At 34.9% G+C, this 23,267-nt stretch overlaps 1 protein-coding gene across 2 annotated transcripts in view; it reads right to left on the minus strand.

Moving 5' to 3' along the window:
- Nucleotides 1-23,267, minus strand: part of HS2ST1 (heparan sulfate 2-O-sulfotransferase 1) — a 212,623-nt gene that overhangs the window by 4,363 nt on the left and 184,993 nt on the right. For both annotated transcript variants that reach the window (XM_012661175.1, XM_012661174.1), the window contains exons 2-5: nt 22,043-22,281; nt 12,262-12,347; nt 4,792-4,930; nt 763-860 (exon numbers count right to left, since the gene is read on the minus strand). In XM_012661175.1, the coding sequence (XP_012516629.1) occupies nt 763-860; nt 4,792-4,930; nt 12,262-12,347; nt 22,043-22,281 (562 nt within the window). The remainder of the gene's footprint in view (nt 1-762; nt 861-4,791; nt 4,931-12,261; nt 12,348-22,042; nt 22,282-23,267) is intronic.

Genomic DNA, 23,267 nt, shown 5'->3' on the forward strand with positions numbered 1-23,267 from the left:
TTGTCTCGAAGCTTGCCTTTCTTTGCTGTTACAACAAAAAAGAGAACCATTTCTATACCGTATTGTTAGGTGTGATGAAAAATGGATTCTTTTTGACAATTGCAAGCATTCAGCACAATAGTTGGATAAAGATGAAGTGCCAAAACATAGTTTAAAACTGAATATTCATCAAAAAAAGCTAATGGTGTCTGTTTGGTAGTCTAGCGCTGGCATTATATCCACTACAGCTGCATGAAACCTGGTCAATCAATTACAGCGATGTCTACTGCAACCAATTGGACGAAATGATGAAGATGCTTGCAATTAAGCAGCTGAGATTGGACAATAGAGACAGACCAATCCTCTTGCTGGTCAACAACACTTGACCGCTTGTTGCACAAACAACGATGCTCAAACTACATAAGCTGGACTTGGAAACTCTCTGTCATCCACTGTATTCAGCAGACCTTGTACCAACTGACTACCACCTCTTCCAGGATTTGGACCACTTCTAGCAAGGAAAAATATTCAATTCTCAACAAGCTGTAGAAAATGCCTTTCGAGATTTCATTGCCACTCACCCTCCAGGCTTCTCTTCTGCTGGCATAAACAAGCTACTGTTATGATGGCAAAACTGTGTCGATAGCTTAGGCACATACTTTGATTAAGTGTGCTGTTTCTGGTTTGAGATATAATAAACTTTTGATTCGAAATCGGACATTTCATATTTAATGACCTAAAACTAAAGAAGATGATTGATTTAAGCCAACTTTATCTCCCTACCAGCATTCGGAGCTGTGGCCACAGAAGAACGGGATTTGAAGCCAGAGCTTCTCTGGAGCACAGTCTGAGCCGCCCTCAGCTACACATTCGTCAAAGGTCTGGAGCAAAGACAAAGCAGCATAGGTAAGCCATAAATCCAAGTCTCACCTATCAAATATCTTAGTATGGTAAGTTGTTAAATAAATAGGCAGAAATAAGTGGGATGAGACAGTAAAATGAAAGGGATAGGCAGGTTACAAAAGTATACTTGAGATGCTGAAGAAAGTTAAACATGAATATTTCTCACGACTTTGTTTTATGCTCATGTTTGTAAGAATTATTTTATCATACGAATGGAAACTCCTCTAGACAATAATTTGTCCCTGAAAATAAGTACTAGTTTATTTTGAATTTGTGTATGTATATTTTTTTACCAAAGGAAATTATCTACTTGAGATTATATAACAGAGATACTAGAAAACAAACTTGGGAGGTTTGCAAGTTTGTTGCAGTGAGCCATCTACAAACACTGCTTGCTACTTCCGCAAGGAGGAAATATGAAAAATCAGAAAGAGCACTCATCTTCAGTGCCAAGTGAGTTTCTAGAACCAAGTTTGACTCTATTTTGAGTACGTTCTTTAAGGCCTCCAGGCCTCGCTTTTCTAGTCCAACAGTTAGATAAACTCAGAGGGTCCTTTCAACCAAAGATCTCTAAAGAATAAGGCAAAAAAATCTTTAGAACTGGCTATATTTGGAGCTACACTGGAATGATTCTCTTTATTCTGGCAACATTCAAGAGGCAACAGCAAACTGCAACCCAAATTTATTCACCCATTTCTTTTACAGATAACTTTCACCATGAAATAGTAAAAAGATCCATGACTTGGGTTTGAATCCTAAACCTGGGGAACTTAAGTTTTGTGTTAGCTTCCTCATGTGAAAAGTGAGGACATAATCTTACTTTGAGGAATAAATAAAATCACAAATGTAAAAGAATCTACCACAATAACTGGTTCATAGGCATTCCATAAATGGAATGTGTTTATGTCTGTCTGTCTCTTTCCCCCCTTCTCCTACCTAATAATAGTCAGGTACAATGTTTTGTTGGTTCTTGTTCTCTTTGACCTTAACAGCATTTGGCCCCACCCTCACCTTTCTGAAAATTCTCTTGATCTCTCTGCCACTGATACATTCTTTTATACTTCTTTGAACATTCCCCTTTTTGGCTTCTTTTGTTGGTTCTCTTTACCTTTCTGAATATACTATCATCATCTTCTTTGAAGACATATTTTGGTCCTTCTACCAAGTGTGGCAATTAATCTCGGCTATATCCTGTTTGCCCCCTCCCTTCCTTAGCCCATTTCCTTGACTTAATTAATAATTTCTAGGCAAAAGACTTCGAAATATGTACCCCCAGATCTATCACTTCTTATCTATCTTCTAATACCTACTGTGCATTTTTATTTGAATTTCCAGTGTTACTTCATATTCAACATTTCTGGCAATAGGATTATATTGCCCCTTGTAACTCAGACTCAAGATCTCAGAACATTTATTACTCTTTCTTCTCCCTCACTTCACATTTTTGAGGTAATGTCTTTCCAATCCATCTTTTCTTTTTCAATCCTTACTTTCATCAGGATCTCACAATTTCATTTCTTAATTCTTACAATAGCTTCCTAATTGGGCTCCCTTTCCCACTTTTCCTTCCAATCTGCTCTGTACAGTTACTAGATTAGCTAAGTAGTCACTTGTAACAGCCTCTACTCAGAAACCTACAGTAGCTTTCAATACCTTAAAAAAAAAAAAAACCCAAACGCCACATCCTGGCTTTCAGGAAAGCTTCACAATCTGACCTCAATGTGCCATTCTAGCCTCATCTCTATGTGTAACTTCCATCTTTACCAGAGTAACCTGTTTAGTAGTTTCTCAGGCATGTCATGTGTACCCCAAATCTATATTCCATTGCTGACTACATTTTATTCCTCTAAAAGTGCCTTCCCTCTACAATCTAGTTTACACGAAGACTGTCTTTCCAGTGACTACTCTGGCCTAAAGTCACTTTTATTTTCTTTCAAGTCACAGAAATGACTTTTTCCTCCTTTTAAAAGGATATAAAGAGCTTAAGACTATGGGCTCTAGAATTAGAGTGCTTGGGTTTAAATTCCAGCTCTACCATTTACTAGTTGCATGACACTGGGCAAGGTATTTAACCTCTGTGCCTCAGTTTCCTTCTCTGTAAAAATGAGGACAATAGCAGCAAACATCCCATAGAACTGTTGTGCAAACTACCTGAAAAAATACATACAAATAACTTAAAATACTGCTTGGTACACAATAAACAGTCAATAAATATGAGCTATTATTATTAATATTACTAAGTATTATTATTACCCAATTCCTCAAACTACATAGGATAGCAACCATAAAACCATGCTATCCAGGGCTGACGTGACAAATGATGAATGTAGAGACCTACATGACTGCAAATCTTTTCCTTACCAACACTAATACTACTTTGGTTGTAAGAAGGAGATGGATACTAACATTTACTGAGTAAGAGTTAATGTAAACAATAGGGCTAAAATTTGGGGGGGGGTAGTAAGCTCAAGTAAATTTAGAAATAAATGTCAATAAATTCTAAATAGGTCACAAAAGAGTTGCATTAATAGATTTTATAAACTTTTGTAGAATCTCCATAATGACAAATATTTTTATAAGATTAAATAATGCTAAGAGATGGGCAGGTGAACACTGAAAAAAAACAATTTGGTCAGTTATCTGTGTTTGTATCAGTACCTTCTGCCTAAAGCTTTAAGGCCAGGAAAGAAACAGAAATTTCTAGAAATCATAAAAAAGGAAAGCAAAACAAAAAACCACTGCCCCTTCATGTGACACGGAGGGCACATCTAAGTTCGAAAAAAATTGTTGGATGTTGATTAGCATAATATACCAAGTATGTAGCATCACTACTGTGTAACACTTTAGGTTTAGAATGTGCAGAATTCACACTTTCAACCATTTGCTAAGCACTTAGCAGGTAAACTAGGTACCATGCTAAATACTGGGAAAACAAAATGAATGAAATAAATGCTTCAGGAAGTTCACCATATTTTAAAGAAGACAATATGTAAACAGATAATCCAATTACTACAAAATAAACGCTTAGAAATAGATTTGAATGGAGTGCTCTGGGAGCCCTGAAAGGGGCATGACTAACTCTGCCTAGAGGTATCAGGAAAGACCTTATAGAAGAAGTATTATAACATATAAGCTGGATCTTAAAGGTGGACAAAGAATTTTCTAGAGTAAAGAAAAGGCATTCTAAATACAGGGAATAACACATGTGCAAAAAGTAGGAAGCAATAATAAGCTTGAAGGACAGTGACATTTTATGTGGATGAAGCACAGGGTGCTGGAAGGAAAATTAGGCAGGAGAGGTAGGGCTCAGATCATGTCCAATTGTGTCTCCTATGTCCTGGATAATCTTGTGAGCAGTGAGGTCCCAGTAAGGGTGTCCCACCAGAAAAGTGACAAACTAGTTTGTTTCTTAGAAAAATAACTCCGGTGATACTCTAGAGGATACAATGAAATGGAAGACAACCCATACCTAAACCTGATAAAAACTTTGTTGAGCCATTATCCTTTCTTTGTCTGAAAAAATAGCTGCTTTAGCAAGATAGCGTACCTAAACTGATGATAACAAATATAAATTGTCATCAAGACTAAGAGAACCAAAGAATATACAAAAATACATAATATTAATGGATAATTATAACAGTGTCATAGAAAATTATTAGGACTATAATAAAACAAATAGCCCAGGAACAGAAGTGCAATATTTTTAAAAATCACAAAAAATTATGTATATTACAAGATATGAACTATATAAGTAGTCTTCCTTTGGCTCCTTTATACTTTGGGTTGTTTTCAAAATTTTCACAATAAGCAAATATTATACTTATAATTGACAACAAATTTAAAAAGCACATTATCCAATGCATTTCCTAAACAATTATCGTTATAAAAATCTTAAAACTAAGATATTACCTTTTTGTCTCCTTGTTTTCGTCTCCTTAACCCTGGTCTATAATCATCTCCAAATCTCAGAAAGTAATAGTAAGAAACTAGCCTCTCAATAGGATCCCTTATGACATTAATGTAAATTGGCTTCTTCTTCACACCAAATCTGAAATAAAACAAAATTTAAAAGGTGAAATCAGCATTTTCATTCTGTTTAGGGGTACCTTGAAAATATATGTATAAGTTTGAAGTATTGATCCTACGTGGAAAGAACAACATGAATTAATTTAAATAATTTGAATACATGGAGATTGGGAAATATTTCATGATTATGTTACAATAAAGTAAATAAGAAATAAGAATTTAAAAATTACAGCTGAAGATAAAGAAAAGAAGAGAAAAATGAATGAAAAATAATTTTAAATTTTACTGGCAAGAATTACATAAAACATTTTCATACTACACCCTTATTAGATTTCAAGTCCAAGTAGAAAATTCCTTTTTAAATTAGTGCACACATATTACTAAGAAAATTACTAAGAAAGAATTTAATCTTTATAATTTTAAAATGAACTTATAAAAAAGTATTTTTATTACATTTCATAATCTCTCATCTGGTGCTACAAAATGAGTTTCAAATCTGCATTAAATATGTAGCAATGATTTCTCATTTCTAGCTCACCAAACTAGGTAGATATTATTGATGTTATCAAGTACTAGTCAACACAAGAGTGACCATCTGAATCTACCTTCTGTTGCTGATTTTAAAGACAAGATACAAGTAAAAGACATTAGGTTTTCAGCATTATTTCTTTAGGGAATGATAAAGAGTTGAAGGAACACAGACTTTTACTTTGGCAATCCTTGCAGACCCTAAAATTGTCCAATTGGCTCCCTGTTCTAACATCCTCCTCTGTTCCAGTCTTGAAATGTTACAGTTATCTTGATTCTTCCCTTTCCATTATTCTTCATTTAATAAAATTACAAAGTCCTTTTGATTTTTCTTTTGTAAGCTTTCTCACAGATGTGACCTGTCATTATCATTCTTGTCCTTTACCACTGCCCTCTTCCTTAGCCTCTTGCTTAGATTACCACAATGATTTTGTTGGTTTTCTTGCATCCAATCTCTTCCCTTTCAGTCTACCTTCCATATCAATTTTCAACTGTTGTTCCTAAATCACTCTTCTTAGGATTCTTAGGAATCTGAAATAACTCTACTGATCAGTTAATATCAAATCCAAACTCCTTCGTCTGGTTTGTTTGCCTTATGTCTTAGGTACCACCTTATTGGGTTGAATAGACTGTTGTGAATTAGCTTTGTAGTTTTTCTAAGTACAAAAGCCTTTCTGTGGGAGAGTACACTCAGTAGTGAGAACAAAGTAAGGAGGCACCAGGAACACATAGCTGCTACTTTAGCTCACAGAGCTGAGTCTTTTAACAGGAAGCTACAAGAAGGGGAGAACACAGGACGATGGGTTACTGATTCCATTCTTAAAACTGAGATTCCCTGGGAACCCCCTCTATCCTCTCCATTATTAGCCATTGCCCCACCGTGGGCCATTCTCTTGGGAATTACCTCGTGGCAGAAGAATATCTCCCAGAAATGTTTCCTCTTCCCCTTTCCCTTAGTTGCTGACATGTGAAGCAGATAGCAATTCTTACCAAGCAGCAGTGAAAGGGGATATAGCATTTTACAAAACTCTTCTTGCTGCCCAGGAAATGGCTATCTTGGCTTTGGGTAGCATTTATCATGTATGAAATATGATTTTAATTAGACAATCTGTGAACTCATTCTGAAAATGGATAAGAACTATTATGTGTAATTTAGGTAATGGTTATACAGACATGAAGGGCTGGAGGCAAGGGGTTATAACATAATGGGCATGATTAAAAAATAGTATCTGGACCACTCAGCTCAGCCAGTTAGAAAACAGGACCTAAGAAGGACTGTCAGTTTAACTCTCTTGCCAACCAGGTAGTTTATACAGGGGTAAAAGCAAAGAGATCATAGACTCCACCCTTAACCTTAGCCAGTCATTTGAGCTATTCAGCAGGAAGGTTCAGGTGGAAGAGTAGAAAACTCATCCCTACTCGTTGACCTGTTAGAACATAATCTTCCCAGGAAAAGAAGTACATACTGGTAGGAATCTGCGGGTGAAAATCAAAAAGGAAAAAACATCATCTGAGCAGCAGGTGGGTAAGACGTTTTGGGAGCCTCATTCTTGCTATGTAAGCATATGATGCATGACGAAGCAAGGAACATAAGCTAGGTTCATTTCTTTACAATTACCCTCTACAGATAGCTTCTATAGACAAGTGAACAACAAGAATGGTTAAAAGAACAAATGCATTCTCAGAACATTTGTAAGAAACCTTGTCAACTGGCTAGACAAAGTCTAAAGGGGAGATGATGAAGCTGAAAGAGGGCTTAACGGCCTTTGGGAAGCTTTGAGATTTCTGCTTCATACTAGGTTTAACATCTCTACTTAAGCATCAATTTTGCTGGGGGGACATTTATACCTTGTACATATTTATTCTGGACCAGCTTAGCCTAAAGGGTTTATAGAAGCTTTCTAATCCTAATAGCAAGTTCACACTGTCTTATTTCAAAAAAAGTGAATGACCTGTTGGTATTTGTTGGTTCCACTGACAATAATGTTGTAAATAAGTGATTTTTAAAGAAATTTATTTATGTATTAAAAAGGGCATTCATCTACTATACATCTATTAGAATGGCTCAAATTAAAAAAAAAAAAAAAAACTAAGAGGGGGTTTAACAATTCCAAATGGTGGTGAAGACGCACAGCAACTGGAGCTCTTAAACACTGTTGGTGACACAAAATGATACAATCATTCGAGAAAAGTTTGGCAGTTTCTTACGGTTACTATACAATCTAGCAATCTCATTTCTAGGTTTTTATCCAAAAGAAATTAAAGCATATGTCCACATAAAAGCCATACACAAACATTCTGGCAGCTCTATTCACAATCACCAAAAGCTGTAAACAACCAAAATATCCAGCAACTGGTGAATGGTTAGAAGGTGTGGTACATCCATACAATGGAATACCACCCAGCAAGGAACAACTACTGATATACGCATTCAACTGGATGAATGTCAAAAGCATTATGTTAAGTGAAAGAAGGCAGACTCAAAAGACTTAGTGACTAATAAGATATAGGTAGTGACTAAAAGAGTTGTCCAAGATGACTGTAAAGTTTCTTGCCTGGGTGTCCTGACAGATAAAAACGTATAAACTTTCCTAAAGGGAATAATGGAGACAAAATCTCGTGCAATGCCTAATTAAGAGTTGGGAATAAGAAGGACCAGCAGAGATTCAGACAGGGAGAAGAAGAAAACACCAGTTAAGACTAAAAGGAGAGAAAAATTAAAAAGAATCATACCACTGCTCTGTATGAGGCACAGAACTAAGTGCTTCATACACATTATCATATTTAATCCTCACTACCACCCATGAAGTAATTACTTTAATTATCCTCGTTTTACAAAAGGGAAAACAAGCTCAAAGATCTGAAATAATGTGGCTGAGATAACAGAGCTGGCAAGGAGTCAAAGTGGATTTAATGGCAGATCTGTCTGACTTCAAAGATTGCTCCTTGGCAGTCTAAAGGATCAGCGCTATAGAAAGAGGTAGCAAAACAAGGTCAATAAAAAAGCCACTCCCCCATATTGCCTATAATAATTAAAATAAATTTTTTTTAAGACAAAGTCTTGCTCTGTTGCCAAGGCTGGAGTGCATTGGCACAAACATAGTTCACTGAAATCTCCAACTCCTGGGCTCAAGTGATCCTCCCACTTCACCTGTAGCTGGGACTACAGGTGAGTGCCACACTGGCTAATTAAAATAAAATTTTTTGTAGAGATGGGGTCTTGCGATGTTGCCCAGGTTGGTCTCCAACTCCTAGCCTCAAGCAATACTCCTGCCTGGGATTATAGGAACAAGCCAACATGCTCAGCCACTGATTAAAATAATTTTTAAAAGTTTCTACGGTATTATGATATATTTGTTAAAAGTTGTAGAAAATGGTGCAAACTTCCCCTGGTTCAGCAGAGAAGTATTAGGTAAAAAGAACAATGTCACATGAATTATATACTAACAAATTCTATTTAGGCCTAAAATATGGTCATGTATTACCCTCCTCTAGGATATTTCAGACCTAGTGAAGCATTTAGTTATTTGTTTCTTGTCCTGACATATCTGCTTCTTTAATGATTCAGCTCACTTGTTCTGAAAATAAAAGAGGTAATATGGAAAAACCAAAATGACCCTGATGAAAACTCATTTTTGTTTCTGGGAACAACCACAAAGGCACACACCTGATGTGTGCCTGAATAAAACAGTTACATCAAAAACAATTTTCAAATATCTTTCTAAGACAGATGCTAACATGTGACCCTGAGGTAGCTAGATCATTAAAAAATCACAGCAGTGTCTGATGGAAAGTACAGCATTAAAAGTTTTCTTTTAGCTAATCATTATTATGAAGGGAAATGTTTATTACTGAAAAAGGATTTTGGAAGAGATGTTCTAATGTTTTTCTTTTCTAAAGTTTGAAGAAAATCAAAGTGGGGTAATAGATATCACTAAAAAATAAACAGTATAAATTTAAAAAGTGGAGGTAATCTAATATTTTCACTGTTTATAGTAAAACATAATGAACTGATAATTACAGAAAAAAATGGGGTTTCAGTGAACTCATTAAGGTCAAGATCTGCAATTTATTCAACTTCGTATTTCCTATACACTAGGATATTTTGAAAATGTTCAACCTAAATAATTTTAAACTGGAAAATTTCTAAATTTATGACATTATCATATCTATTAATACATTATTTTAAAATTGTGTTGTCCACCAATTAAAAAGAAAACAAAACAGTAACTGAACATTAACAGGAAAAATAGAAAGAAGAACTAGGAAATATGATAAAGAAAATCAAAGGATTCAGACAAAAAGGATCAAGATAGGATAGGAATACAAAAATGTAAAAAGAGGATATTTTGTTATTATTCTAAAGTTCTCAAAAAATCCCCAAAAGTAAGTAACCAAAACATGGCTTGAGCAGACAAACTTGTAAATACAATGTGTGCTGCTTAGTTGTAAGTCCAAACTAGAGAGGACTTTTCATTTTTCATTTCTTATTTCCTGGAATTCTTTACCCTCTTTTCAATGTCTCTGCCAAGCAACTGAAAAAACTATGCGATTCAATATTTCTGTTGCCAAATTCACCATTTTCTCCTAACGGCAAATGTTTTACTGGACTCCACAAAGTACTATGCCATACAGTACTTCCATACTGTGTGGAAGAATAAAGTAACCCTTGAACAACACAAGTCCACTTATAGGTGGATTTTTTTCAACCAAATGCAGATCTATTATAAATATGGTATTTGTGGGACGAAGAAACCTGTGTATATGGAGGACTGACTTTAAAATATGAGGGTTCCGCAGGGCTTAAGTATGCAAAGACTTTGGTATATGAGTGGTCCAGGAACCAATTCCTGGTGTATACCAAGGAATAGCTGTATTTTTAAAATTGGTAATCCCTTCTTGGCCCTTTGGCTAAGATCAAGTGTAAAAATCAGTAAGGTGATGTTTCTTTCCTCTTCCTTACTCATCATGGAATGTATGGCTATCAAGCTAAAAGATATTTTAAAAGATACTAGTTATACCTACAACAGTTCTTGACTATATACATATATCACAGTATATTTCCTTTAGTTGATTTTATTTAGGTATTTGTTTAAAATCTTATAAAAGCCTATTAAAAATTTTCACAATACTTTTCACCTCTAATAACGTAAGACCCACTATGAAAATACTCAAACCCTTAAAAATTCATGTCAGTATTTAATAAACAAGATTAATCTTTTCAAAAAGCTTTTACCTTTCAACTGCAAGAACCCCAGTATATACCAGAACTTTGTTCTAAGTACAAGACTTTGCCAAAAGCAAAAGCACTCAATATATAATTTTAATAATGAAAACCTAAAATATTAGAAACCAAGCTGTGTTTGGAAAAAATAAATCATTTAGGTGAAAGGGTAACAAACATTCAATTCAAGGATAATGCAGCCCTGAGGGAAAATACGCATTTGAATGAAGTTTATGAAATTGGTTCAATGCCTCTGCAAAGAAAAAATAATTAGTTTATTTTAAAGCTGTCTATAAAATGTTTTCAATATTGGAGTATGAATTATTTATAGAAAAATGTACATCTAACTTTAAAGCTACCATTTTATTGTAAGATCTTGAGTACTGTAGGAGAAACTAGAAATAGAAATATATCATTTCACATATATAATATTTGGGTGATTCCTTTTTAATTACATGATTTCCAAAAAAGTTAAGATTTATTATCAATCTGAATCTATACTATTTCATTCTATTCTTTTTGTTTTCAAATTTAAGAAGTCAAGTGAGGGTGGAATATCACTCTCATTTTAAATTTTATGAAGAATGCCTTTTAAAGTTGACAAACACAAGAGAGTATATTTTTTGAGTCATAACTGCTAATTTAAAAGCTGAGTGAACATGTCTAAGCTTAAATAATTTAAAAAAAATTAGTGTTTTTTTTTTTTATTTTAAAAATTTTTTTAGAGATAGGGTCTCTCTCTGTTGCCCAGGCTGGAATACAATGGTATGGTCATAGCTCACTGCAGCATGGAACTCCTGGGCTTATGCAATCCTCCCACCTTAGCCTCCCCAGGAGTTGGGACCATAGGCATGTGCCACCATGCTCCACTAATTAGAATATTACTTTTAACCAATTTTATGATTAATAATGTGGCAAAGACTCTAGTGGGAGCCACACAGTGCTTGAATACTATGAGGAGGACTATAGTTTTTTGAACTTTTCTTAACAGAATTATGATAGAAATACCCTGACCTTATTCCTCCCCCAAAATATGGGATGAGATTTATTTATCTCCAATCACAGACAAATTCAAACATAAAAGGAAATCATTATTCATTTTTTTAAAGGCTCTCAAGAGATCATAATTTTAAAGCTAAAACAAGGCAGCCCAAGGGAAAGTGCTTACTTCACTATGTCTTGGCTGAGAAATAGATGCACTGGGGCACCAATAGCTGAGTGGCGCTTCTTTGCTTTCTCAGTTCTCAATGATGGGGTAAGTCATAATCTGGCCTCTAGGTTAAGACCTAAGCTCTCCTGAAATAGTGTCATTCTGGTTGTATAAGAAACATAACGTAATGATGATAAATAACCTTAAAGAGTATTACCTAAATTTAACATAACTCAAATTTCTATATTATGAGAATTGACAATTTATGAACACTAGAGGGCAGAAAAACACTAGAAGGTAGTATTAATATACATTTAAATTACAGATCTAAATGTGGTAAAGTCAGTGCATTCTTTTTTCAGCAAAATCATAACAATTTAATAAATTTATTCCTTTGTAAGTTGCTAAACCACAAAGCGTTCTTTAGTGTGTCATTTTAGGTGTAACTTACTTTGCAAAATCCAAGTAAGAAACGTGTCCATGATAAAATCCTGGTTTCATTTCTTTCCAGGAAGTTATGTTCTTTACAAAGCGCACCTAAAAAGGAAGAATGCACTCATTACTTAAGTACAATTTAAGGAAAATGAAATTTAATGATAGCAAAACACTTACAAGTTAGAAATTTAAACCACTTGTACCACTTTGGCAATTAACACAGCTTGAAACACAGATTTGGACTAAGGAAAGTATAGTATAATCTGTAACTACAAATTCATCATAGAGAGCGCTACTATCACCACACTCAGGAAAGAATAAAGGATAATTCTGAAAACAAAATCACACAATGAAATCGTTCCCAAGACTGTACAGTGAGTACATCTACATGGGGTGGTTGGTGGGCTGGAAGGAGAGTGGTGGCAAGTGTGTAGGTATCTGTCCCCTATTGACACCCATGTTGACGCACGCAACACTGTAATATAGGGACATTCTGTGCAAATTAAATGTTTTCTTCTCAGAGGCTTGCTATTCATAAAAAAATCATTTTTATTAATGACTCAACAAATAAAATTAATCCTTAAACCAGAATGATTTTTTCTTTTTTTTGGAGACAGACATTTGCTCTGTTCCCCGGGCTAAAGTGCAGTGGTGTCATCGTAGCTCACTGCAGCCTCAAACTCCTAGGCTCAAACAATCCTCCTGCCTCTGCCTCCTGAGTAGCTGGGACTGCAGGCACATGCCACCATGCCTGGCTAATTTTTCTATTTTTTGTAGAGACAGGGTCTCGTTCTTGCTCAGGATGGTCTCGAACTCCTGGCCTCAAGCAATCCTCCACAGCTGTGACTCACCATGCTTGGCCTGACAAAATTACTTTTTTGAAAGATAATGATTATCAGAAGACTTTAAAGAATAAACAGTAAATATCATAAGCTTGATGATAAAAAGATTAATTAGAGATGTAATATAGAGCAAATAAAAATTTTTTAATATCTAAATATTACTTAATTTATTGGAATTAAGAGTACATAAAAGGTTAATATAAAAAATTCTAAAAGTGTAAATATATTTAAAAATTTCTAAGAACTGGTTAATACAGAATTTGATAATCTTAAGTATCACCAGCTACAAAGCAGTGATAAAAAATTTCTTAAAGGAAAATGGTATAGATTTGCAATAAGCAAATCTCTGCATGATAAATAGCAAGTAGTTAAGAATCTCTTTTGGAAACTATACACAGTACAGGGGGTAGGGGTGGGGAGGCCCACCAAGCTATGCTGCATTGAAAGTATCTGCAAGCTGTGACCTCAGCCTCTAAAGCACAGAACTGTCAATTGTATAATTCTGACAAATTATCAACCCTTCATTTACATTTTAGAATAGTTAGTCACATGGAGATATTCCAGAGTACTTCATACCAGCAACGATGGTATGAAGATGATGACTGCCTCCTAGAAAGGCCTACTGGTAGGGTAAGAAAGGGAAACAGTGCAGAGGCAGCCATATGTCAGAGAATGTGAACTAGGGAAAATGAAAGCTTCTGAGAGAATTTATTTTTTAGGGGAAGCATTAACAACTCATATACTAAAAGAAATAACAGAGCTTTTAGAAGGGAAAAGAAATAAGCCTTACTTGATATCCTCTCTATGTATATACATACACTTAAAATCTGAAAATTGAATGTAGATAAAATTAGGTTGCGTGAGAAAATATATAATGTCACTGGAGCAGATTTTTTCAATTTTTTCCCCACTGAAACCAAAAGAGCCAAACAAATGTGTGATTTGAGGGTCTCATGTTTTTTCCTATTTGTTCTTCAACTAAGGCACCAAACAGAATGAAAATATGAAATTGCAAAGGAAAAGGAAACAGAAAATACAAAAAATTAGATAATCCAAAATCTGAATCCTCAAAAAATTTTACGTGTTGAATATGAAAAGATCTTATAACTGTCACTTAATGGTAAATTATTTCATACAAATCTTTGGTTTTGTGAAAATCAGTTTCAGTATTTCAGCCAAAAGTGAGAGGAATATAGAAGGCAAAGAGAATAAGGAACTAGAGGTAGTGGTTTAAGGAAGCTTAAGATATATTTAGCAACTCAGTTCTATTTTCCAGAAGCTGAGATTTAATATGGACGTGGTGGTATAGCAGGGAAATGAAAGGAGATGCTAGACCGATATCTTAGAGAACAGTGTCACATAAGCCAAATGTCAGGGAAGATCACAATACAAACTTGGAGTATACTGTGGTGAAGGACTCGGACAGAAATAAGACTCAGGTCTAAACTTCAAGCATCCTTTTTCCTCCAATCCATTTTCCCTCCAGTCTTCCTAAGGATGGTCAATATTAAACTAAATCCTCTCCTGAGGATGAATGAAATGTGTGTCCTTCAACATAAGTTGAAGAGCCCAGAAAGCTCAATTAATACCTGGACTGCTACAAGGCTTCTCGAACTTGAATGTGCAAATGAATCACCTGGGACTCTTATTAAAATGAAGATTCTGATTCAGCGGTTCTGGAGTGTGGCCCAAGATTCTGCACTTACAACAAATCTGCAGGTGATGGCTATGCTGCTGGTCCATGGGCCACACTGAGGAGCAAGGCTTCAGCATGTGTGGGGCCAGGGGCTAGCTCTTGATTAATATGAGGCTTGTTGTCACAATGCTTGCGAAGGAGGCCTGAGGTCTACAGAAGCTCTTTAGCAAGGATATTCTCACAATCACTGTTTCAGTAAAAGTATACTGAAAAAGAGCAAAATTTCTGGTAATTTTATAAGCTACCATAATATATAAAATTGAAAGGGAAACAGAAGCAGGGTGAACCCTGCCTACTTTGTCTGCTCTTCACGCCCCCCTCCCAAGTGATGCCTATAGTATTTTGGAACCAAGCATTCCATGAAACATAGTTTAAAAACGAATGAAATAAGAGAAAGGTCTGTGCCTCCAGCTGGTCTCAGGGAAGACTTTGGTGAAGGCAGAGAACAGAACAAGGTACGAATTTTCCTCTGTTGTTGCCAGCTCTTGTTTACAGACTCAAAATTTCAGAGGTGAATTTTCGAGATGAAAGGGACCTAGGCATCCTGTACTCTTTATTTTATAATAAAGAAACTGAAGCCCAAGAACCACATACCTTAAGTTTTCATACAATCATCCCTCTATGCCATTAGCTAATTTCCTTAATTTATTACTGTCCAACTTAAACAGGGGAGACAAAAAAGGAAGGATTTAAAAGGCAAAGACAACAGACCTCATTCACATCATGATTTTGATTAACAAATGTAGACATTGAAAATTTCAGGTTTTATCCACCACTAAATTAATCCCTCAGGTCCAGTCACTCAAACTCCCTCACCTCTCCGAGATGTCAAAGCCCGGTTGATACAATTCTCTCAACTGTTTATTTCTTTACGGATTCACTCATTACTTTCATCATTATCTCAATTTCTAATCCACCCTGATCACTACTCTCTTAATGGACACTCATTTCAACAATAACCCTTGATTTATATTCCCCTCTCTTTTTATTGTCTTGGGTAATCCCAGGCATTGTTGAGTACTGCTGGTCAAAACCAAAAATCTAAGTCTAAATATCTATATAGGATTTTGAACTTTATTTCCTAAAATTTACGCTATCTGAAGTAAATTCAGGTAGATTATTATTGCTTTTTAAATTCTCTAGATTCTACTATTGTTAACGTTTCCAAAACACACAGAATCTCTTTCTAATCTCCCAAGTATTAATAAAAGAATATCCAAAGGCTACATACTTTATATATATATCTATGTTTTTCTTTCATCTCATCAACATTTAACTAAGGCAGTAAAGTCTCATTAATAAAACTGTGGCTGATTTACAAATTGTGAAAAATCAAAAGATCTTAAACTGAGATTTACCTTCCCTTCATGAGGAAGAAAAAAGTGCTAAGCAAACAAAAGATGTCAATACAGTTAAAGTGGTTGTTCACAATAATCTGGAAAATAGCCTGAGGATTCCGAAGTGCCATTTACATACTACTGAAATTCCATACCATCTTTATCTCTTCTTCAAAACTGTTCTCCAAAGAACATAACCTGCTTTGAAAAGGAGTATTTTAAAGAAGTTTTCTTTTCAAATTCTCCTTTCAGCCATGTTTAATACTGATCGTTAGTTCTCCAGAATTCTCCCTGTCTCTACTCTTTCACCTCCATCTCTTTCATCAGTCCAGTTCCAGGCCTGCTCTATCATTTTCCGCCTCCTCACCTCCCCCGGACCATTTGCTTTGTCTTTCAGTTTGTTTGCTTCTGGTGTTTTCTCTACACGGGGGCATTCTGCCCAAGACTTCATGACAAGACTCTGGAATTCAGAGGAGTAAGAAGAGTAAACTGAGATTGGGTGAGTAAGCTTCTATTCAGTTCATTTTATGGATCCTTACCGACTACATTTGGGAGTAATAAAAGGTAAAGTGATAGGCAAAAAAGAAGCAAAACTTAACAGGACCAAATGAAGTTAAGAAGACTGAAGACATTGAAAACTCTGGCTTGGGGAAAAGAAATATACTATCAAGAAGAATGTTTCAGAAGTAGCAGTTAGACATAGTACATGAAAAGATGTTTTGACCACTAGCCTGGAGCAGATCTTAAACTGTGATTTTTGTCAGATTTTATAACTCAAGCAGAGTCAGGCTAGCAAGTAATAAGAAGAGACCTTTAGGGGAAACACAAGCAATGTAGCTAGCATTGTTGTGATTTATTTGTTAGTCGAATCAGACCTGAACCAGTGCTACAGGAAAAGGCTAAGAAAGCACCATCTCTCTAACCGTAGTATCTTGACCTACATTCTTAATACATTAATCTCAACATTATGACTGTGATGACAAAAGAGCTTGTTTTCACTATCTAAAGGAGTAGAAATGTCACCCTGAAAATCCTGGCTAAATTCCAACTTTGTAATTACTATCTGTTGAAAGAATACTACTATTAACTTGAGTAATTACTATATACAAAATTCCTACCTATGCATTTACTTAAAATAGACATTTCTTGTATGGCCACGGGTACTTTTATGAGACTAAATGAGACAATATGTTTTCTACACCACGAGGCAAACTAAGTAGTGGTTGGATAAAAATATAAGCAAAGTTTAGCAGCAACAGAACATATCTTCACTGAGGTTCAGAGCTATGTTGATCAACTTGTTTTGTGGGATGGTCACGTGGGGGTTCCCAAATCATCTGAGAGGTAAGGATAGATTATACTCCCATCAATAAGAGGGACTCACTCTGCCAGTAATTATCATTCTGGTATCATGTTTAGATAGGAACTACTATCAGAATCTAAATTGCTTCATTTGTTTGTTCATGTATCATTCATTTAATGAAATATTTTATAAAGCACCTACCATGTCTCAGGCCATATTCTGAGCACAGGATACAGTGGTGAACAAGACAGACAAGGTTACTGCCCTTAAAGACTTATAATAGAGGAAAAGACAGACAGTAAACAAACCAATATATAAGATAATTTTGTAATCTGAATAGTACTAGGAAAGATACAGAGAGTGATATGGTACAGAGTAAGTTGGCAGAGGTATTTAATGTATAGGATGGCCAGGCAAGGTTTTTCTAAGAGGATGTCATTTATGCTGAAACTTTAAATGGATAACATAAAGCCAACTGTAGGAGAAGCCAGGAGAAGTACATTCTAACAGGAAATGATAAGTGCAGAGGCATTAAAATGGGAAAGGCTTGGTGCAAGCAATGAATCCCCAGGCCAGGGTGGCTAGTGGATAAGAGGATGGAGCAATGAGCCAGTGCTACATTAAAAAGGTCCTGTTGGCCTAGGTAAGGATTTGGATTTTGTAGGGGAGGTAGAAACATGAATTTAAAGGTAAGTACCCCTGGGAAGAGTATAATATTCATCTTCCCATATCCCCACTGTGAATCATGTTCTTGATCTTTGCTACTTCAACTGTAGTTTAAGGACCAGCAGCATCAGTTTTGGCGCCAAGTGGGAGCTTTTTAGAAATTCAGAATATAAGGCTCCATCTTGGTCCTTTTGAAGTGGAACCTGCATTTTAACCAGTGATCAGTATACACATTATATGTTGAGACCTCTCATCTAAAGCATTGCTCTGAAAAGTATCTGCAAATCATAGCGAACTGTGAGCTCTAATGCAAATGACCAGAAATTGGCTTGCGGGTGAATTAAAAGAAAAAATTTATATTATTTTGTTGTGCTACAGAGAATAAAAATTCTAGATATTTCCAGTGTCTTAACAAAAGAAGTTAAACATAATCACAGACCTAAACATATGAGGGCAGAAAAGAATTAAGAAAGATCATAAAAGATGCTGTCAATCACACCTATCTGGCACACTTTAAAAACAAGACGTTCTCTTGGCCGGGCGTGGTGGCCCACGCCTGTAATCCTAGCACTCTGGGAGGCGGAGGCGGGCCGGACATTTGAGCTCAGGAGTTTGAGATCAGCCTGAGCAAAAGTGAGACCCCGTTTCTATTTAAAAAACAAAACAAAACAAAACAGGATGTTCTCTAATGTAAAGATAATTTCATGACAGCAGAATAAATTCCATTTTCCAACTGGAGGAATTGATCCTCTTGCCAATACCTGTCTATTAACTGAGTCCATCTCAAAAATATAACTCTCATGACTGAGACTACCTCATTCTAATTGCTTAGTTTTTCATGTTTTATGTTTTTAAATGTTTATTTTTTAATCTTGTTGTTTTAGCTTTTCATTTTCTTTTATCCCAACTTTTTAATTTTAAAAAATCCCTAAACTACAGAAAAGTTGAGAGACAAAAGTGCAGTCAACATCCCTATACTCTTCACCTAAATTCACTAATTGTTAACATTTTGCCACTTTTATCTCTATTTTCTCCCTGTCTCTATATATGCACATACTCAATTGTTTCTGACCATATGAAAGCAAGTAGCAGACATTCATACTTCACCCCTAAATACTTCAGGTGTGTTGTCTATAAGCAAGGACGTGATAATTTTTGATCAAGGATTTGGTAACAGATTACACATTACATTTGGTTTCCATGTCTCTTCAGTCTCCTCTAGTATAAAGAGGCCTGCCCTCCACCCTCATTTTTGGTTGTCATGACATAAGACACTTTAGAAAAGTCCAGGATAGTGTTCTGTAGAATGTTCTGCAATATGTATTTGTCTAGGTCAAACGTTTTGGCAAGAAATATTTTTGGTTAAACACTTTGGTGAGATTACCATAAACTGATATTTTCTTTTAACTGTCCTCACAGTCCCTGTGTCTATGTTTTACATTCCCAAGTAAATTATAAATAAGCTCCTTGAAAGAGGTGGCCTTGCTTTTTATTTCTTTCGTATATTTCCCCACATAATATGGCACAATTTCTGTATATATTACATACTCAATAAATAAATGAGAAACTGGAAAGCAGAATTGTCAAATACTTCTAAGGATAAGCAGAATATGAAGAGCTGTTCAATAATAGACTAAAAATATTTGAGCTTTGTCTCTAAAATTTGAGAGAAATAATTAAGCATGTAAACAAAGTTAGCACAGTGCTGGTATAGTATGTACAAAATGTGCCTAGGAAAGAGCTGGGGCTAAAGGCAGATATCAAGCAGATTAAATTGCAGAGGTTGGAAGGTGAAGGAATAAAGAGCATTGTCACCTATTTGGAAGTTTGGGACAACAGCAGATTTAATAAATATCTGATCTTTTAAGTCACTCTTAAGTCACATATTGATTAGAAACTATTTCTTAGAAAAGAAAAAGAGCAAAATAGGTCATTTAATTCCTATTTAAGTAGCTGAGAAAAGTACACGAAAACTTTAAATTTTTGTAGGCAAAACACTCAAAATTATAAGTATGTTATATTAAAATGGGCTTCGGTGAATATTTTAAAAACCATTTTCAAGGAATTTAGTACATTTTTAAAGTTTATACTTAAACGAAGCTTACCAAATTGAAAGTGAAATAAAAATGGTAATATATCATGCAAAAGAAAGGGAAGCAGTAAATATGACTTGTTTTAACAACTGCTTCTTTATAGAACTCTCTAAATGTACATATGGTATATTAGAGAAAATCATTATATAAGCCATTATTAATTAAGATCAGATTTTGAACTACTAGCTGACATTTTGAAGTATGCCAGCTAATGATCAAGAATATTCCTCTACTCTGCCCCACATAAACATGTTTTAGGTATCGTTCATTGTGCAATCCACTTGCTTTAAAGATAGTGTTTATACTTTTCTCCTGCTGTTTTTTTTAAATATATGTAACAAGTTACTGAAAGAAAAACAGAAGATTTATCTCATTCAAATGCAACTGGGAAAACATACTACTACATGATGTCTATAAATGTCATATGGGGTGAGCTTCTGCAGATTTATATTTCAGTAAAGAAATGGTTGATGTCATTGCCAGACATCTTGTAGCTACCAGAAAACTCTGTAATGCTGGACACAAAATAACTCCAAAAATTGAACAAGTTAACTTTACTTTTCTAAAAAATACTACTGAGTAAATCTGAAATTATTATGTAAATGTTAAAGACATGCCACTTTTAGACCAAGGAATATTTTGAAAAGCAAAAAGACTTAAATCCTACTACATGCTGTATAAAAACAGAATATTTAAGATACTTGCTCTTGAGATATATAATATTACATAATGAATAGTTTTTATGACCCACTTAGCTAAAAAAAAAGCTCAAGTTTCTTCTCATTTATAGAAGAGTTATTTGGTTTGGCCAACAGATGCAGACTTTTGGTTCTATAAAGAGTAATACCGGAGGGTCCTGCAGAGAACCAAGATTTATGTGGGCAGATGATATGCCACACACCATTAGCCTTTACCAATAGCTCTCTAGCAAGAAAGCCAATCTTAATCAAGTGTATCAATGTTAGTCTCTTGCTTCAGTGTAAGGATTATAGTTATGCTAAATAGTAAGATGACAGTTAATTTTGTAACAAAACAAGGTCAGCGCTTTCAACCAGATAAATATCATTCTAATTTTAGAACTATTAAAGACCTTTCTGATAAGGCTACTCCAACATGGTATTTGATCCTAAACAGTAATTTCAAATATTACCTTTTCTTCTTACAGGGCCAAATTCCCATACCTTTTAATATTTACAGAGAAAACTTTATTTATTATTATAGTAAGAACTACAGGTATGTGGGAAATATGTGCGACTAGTGCTGAAGAGAAGAGTAAACTTGATTTAATAAGATGATTTCTTCCACTTTTCTTAAAGCCATTTCACAAAATTATCTATTCATCTTTTTATCTAAAATTTCTTGAGAATTTAAAAGGCAAGATTATAATGAAAATATAAGCCACAGTCTCTGGTCTCCAGGACTTTATAGCTAATATTTATACAAATTATTAAAGATGAGATAAGATTCAGGAGGCTAATCACAAAATTGAGTACAAAGGATTCATCAACTATTTCTCCACCTTAAGTGGAGAAATTTCTATTGCAGGGCATGTTGCCAAAATTATTTCATATTTTTAAAATGATACTATACTGAGAAGCATCAATTTTCTCTTAAAAGATTCAGGCTACTCATTAATTCCTTTATTTCACAAATATTTGAATACATATTATATGCAAAGAAATGCACCAAATACTGTGAAGTAAAATTAAACAAAAGTTGATTGGTCCCTTCCCCTAATAGGCTTATGATTCATTGAGATTAGCACACATATTCCTTTAAAACACTTTTATCTCCTTGAGATACAAAATTTGAGAAAGTATCGGAAAACGTTTGTTTATGCATTCCCTAAGCAGTAATTACCTGATCTTGCAGTGACATCACTGGATTATTTTTGGTAGTGTTGATGTGAAGAACATGGTATTTATTCTTTGCACACAGGTCATAGGCGATATTGGTAAATGAGGTGCTTGCAGTTTTGGGAACTCTGTTATAAATGATCACCATGTCCTCTTCCTCATCTAAAGCTGCATCTTGCCGGGGCCCATCCATTGTATGTCGTTGCTCAATTTCTCGGACTTCATGTCTTGCAATAGCCCTTTCTGCAAAGAAAACCAGACACAAACTAAGTTTTTAATGACACTGAACTATAAGGAAGTTATGAACACTGAACTTCAGCCCGTGATAAGGAAAGATAAAAACATAAATAAACAAAATAAAACAAAAGCAAAGGACCAAGGCATATGAAAAATATGAGTAAATCACTTGAGTTTTTAAGATGATCAATCTAGTTATTCTAAAACAGCTATAGCCTAGAACACAATTTTCCTCTTCAAGAACTGGGTAAAGAGGAGTTGAAGAAATGTTTTGAGGACCAAAGCTTCAGAATTACTTTTGAAGGATAATACATATGTATATCAAGAACAAAAGAATAAAGAAAGTCATCAAGTATAGAATAGCCCAGACCAGAGAGTACTTCAGTGCAGTTCAAAAGTCACTTTACATTCCAATAGAATTTCTATAGCCTAAATTAATTCTCAAACACACAAAAGACGGATTATATGGAATGCTAAACTTCATAGTAAAAAATGTACTTAGAAAAGAAATCACTTATAACATCTTTAAGATTTGAAAATTAACTACCTAGGATTTAGTTACTCCCTCATTTATGAAAATGTAGGACAATGATTATAAATGCTAATACGACTTTAGGTAAGGAGAGTAGAAACACCACCACACAACACCTTTTTCTTTTTGGTGCTGCTGCATTACAGATAAGTCCTGGCTATGTTTATCCCTTAAATTTCATGGTTCTTCTAATTTAAATCACAGTCTGCTATACGGTTTGAAAAGCAGTTATATTTTGCTTTCTACTATTCTGTATTTAATGTAAACTTCACCTTCAAATATTTTTTTAAGAAGAGGAATGCAAGAAAGGAAGAAAGGGGGGAAAAGGAAATGAGAGGGGGAAAAAATCTCTAATAAGACTGCAAATTACTTTGCACAGGGATAGTTGGTCACACGCATAGCATGCACCCTCCTACTGCTAGATCTTGTACAAGCTGTCTTACCTGTCTTCAACACTCTT

Source organism: Propithecus coquereli, unplaced genomic scaffold, assembly GCF_000956105.1.
Source record: "Propithecus coquereli isolate 6110/MARCELLA unplaced genomic scaffold, Pcoq_1.0 Scaffold7, whole genome shotgun sequence".
In the NCBI taxonomy this organism is placed as follows: Eukaryota; Metazoa; Chordata; class Mammalia; order Primates; family Indriidae; genus Propithecus; species Propithecus coquereli.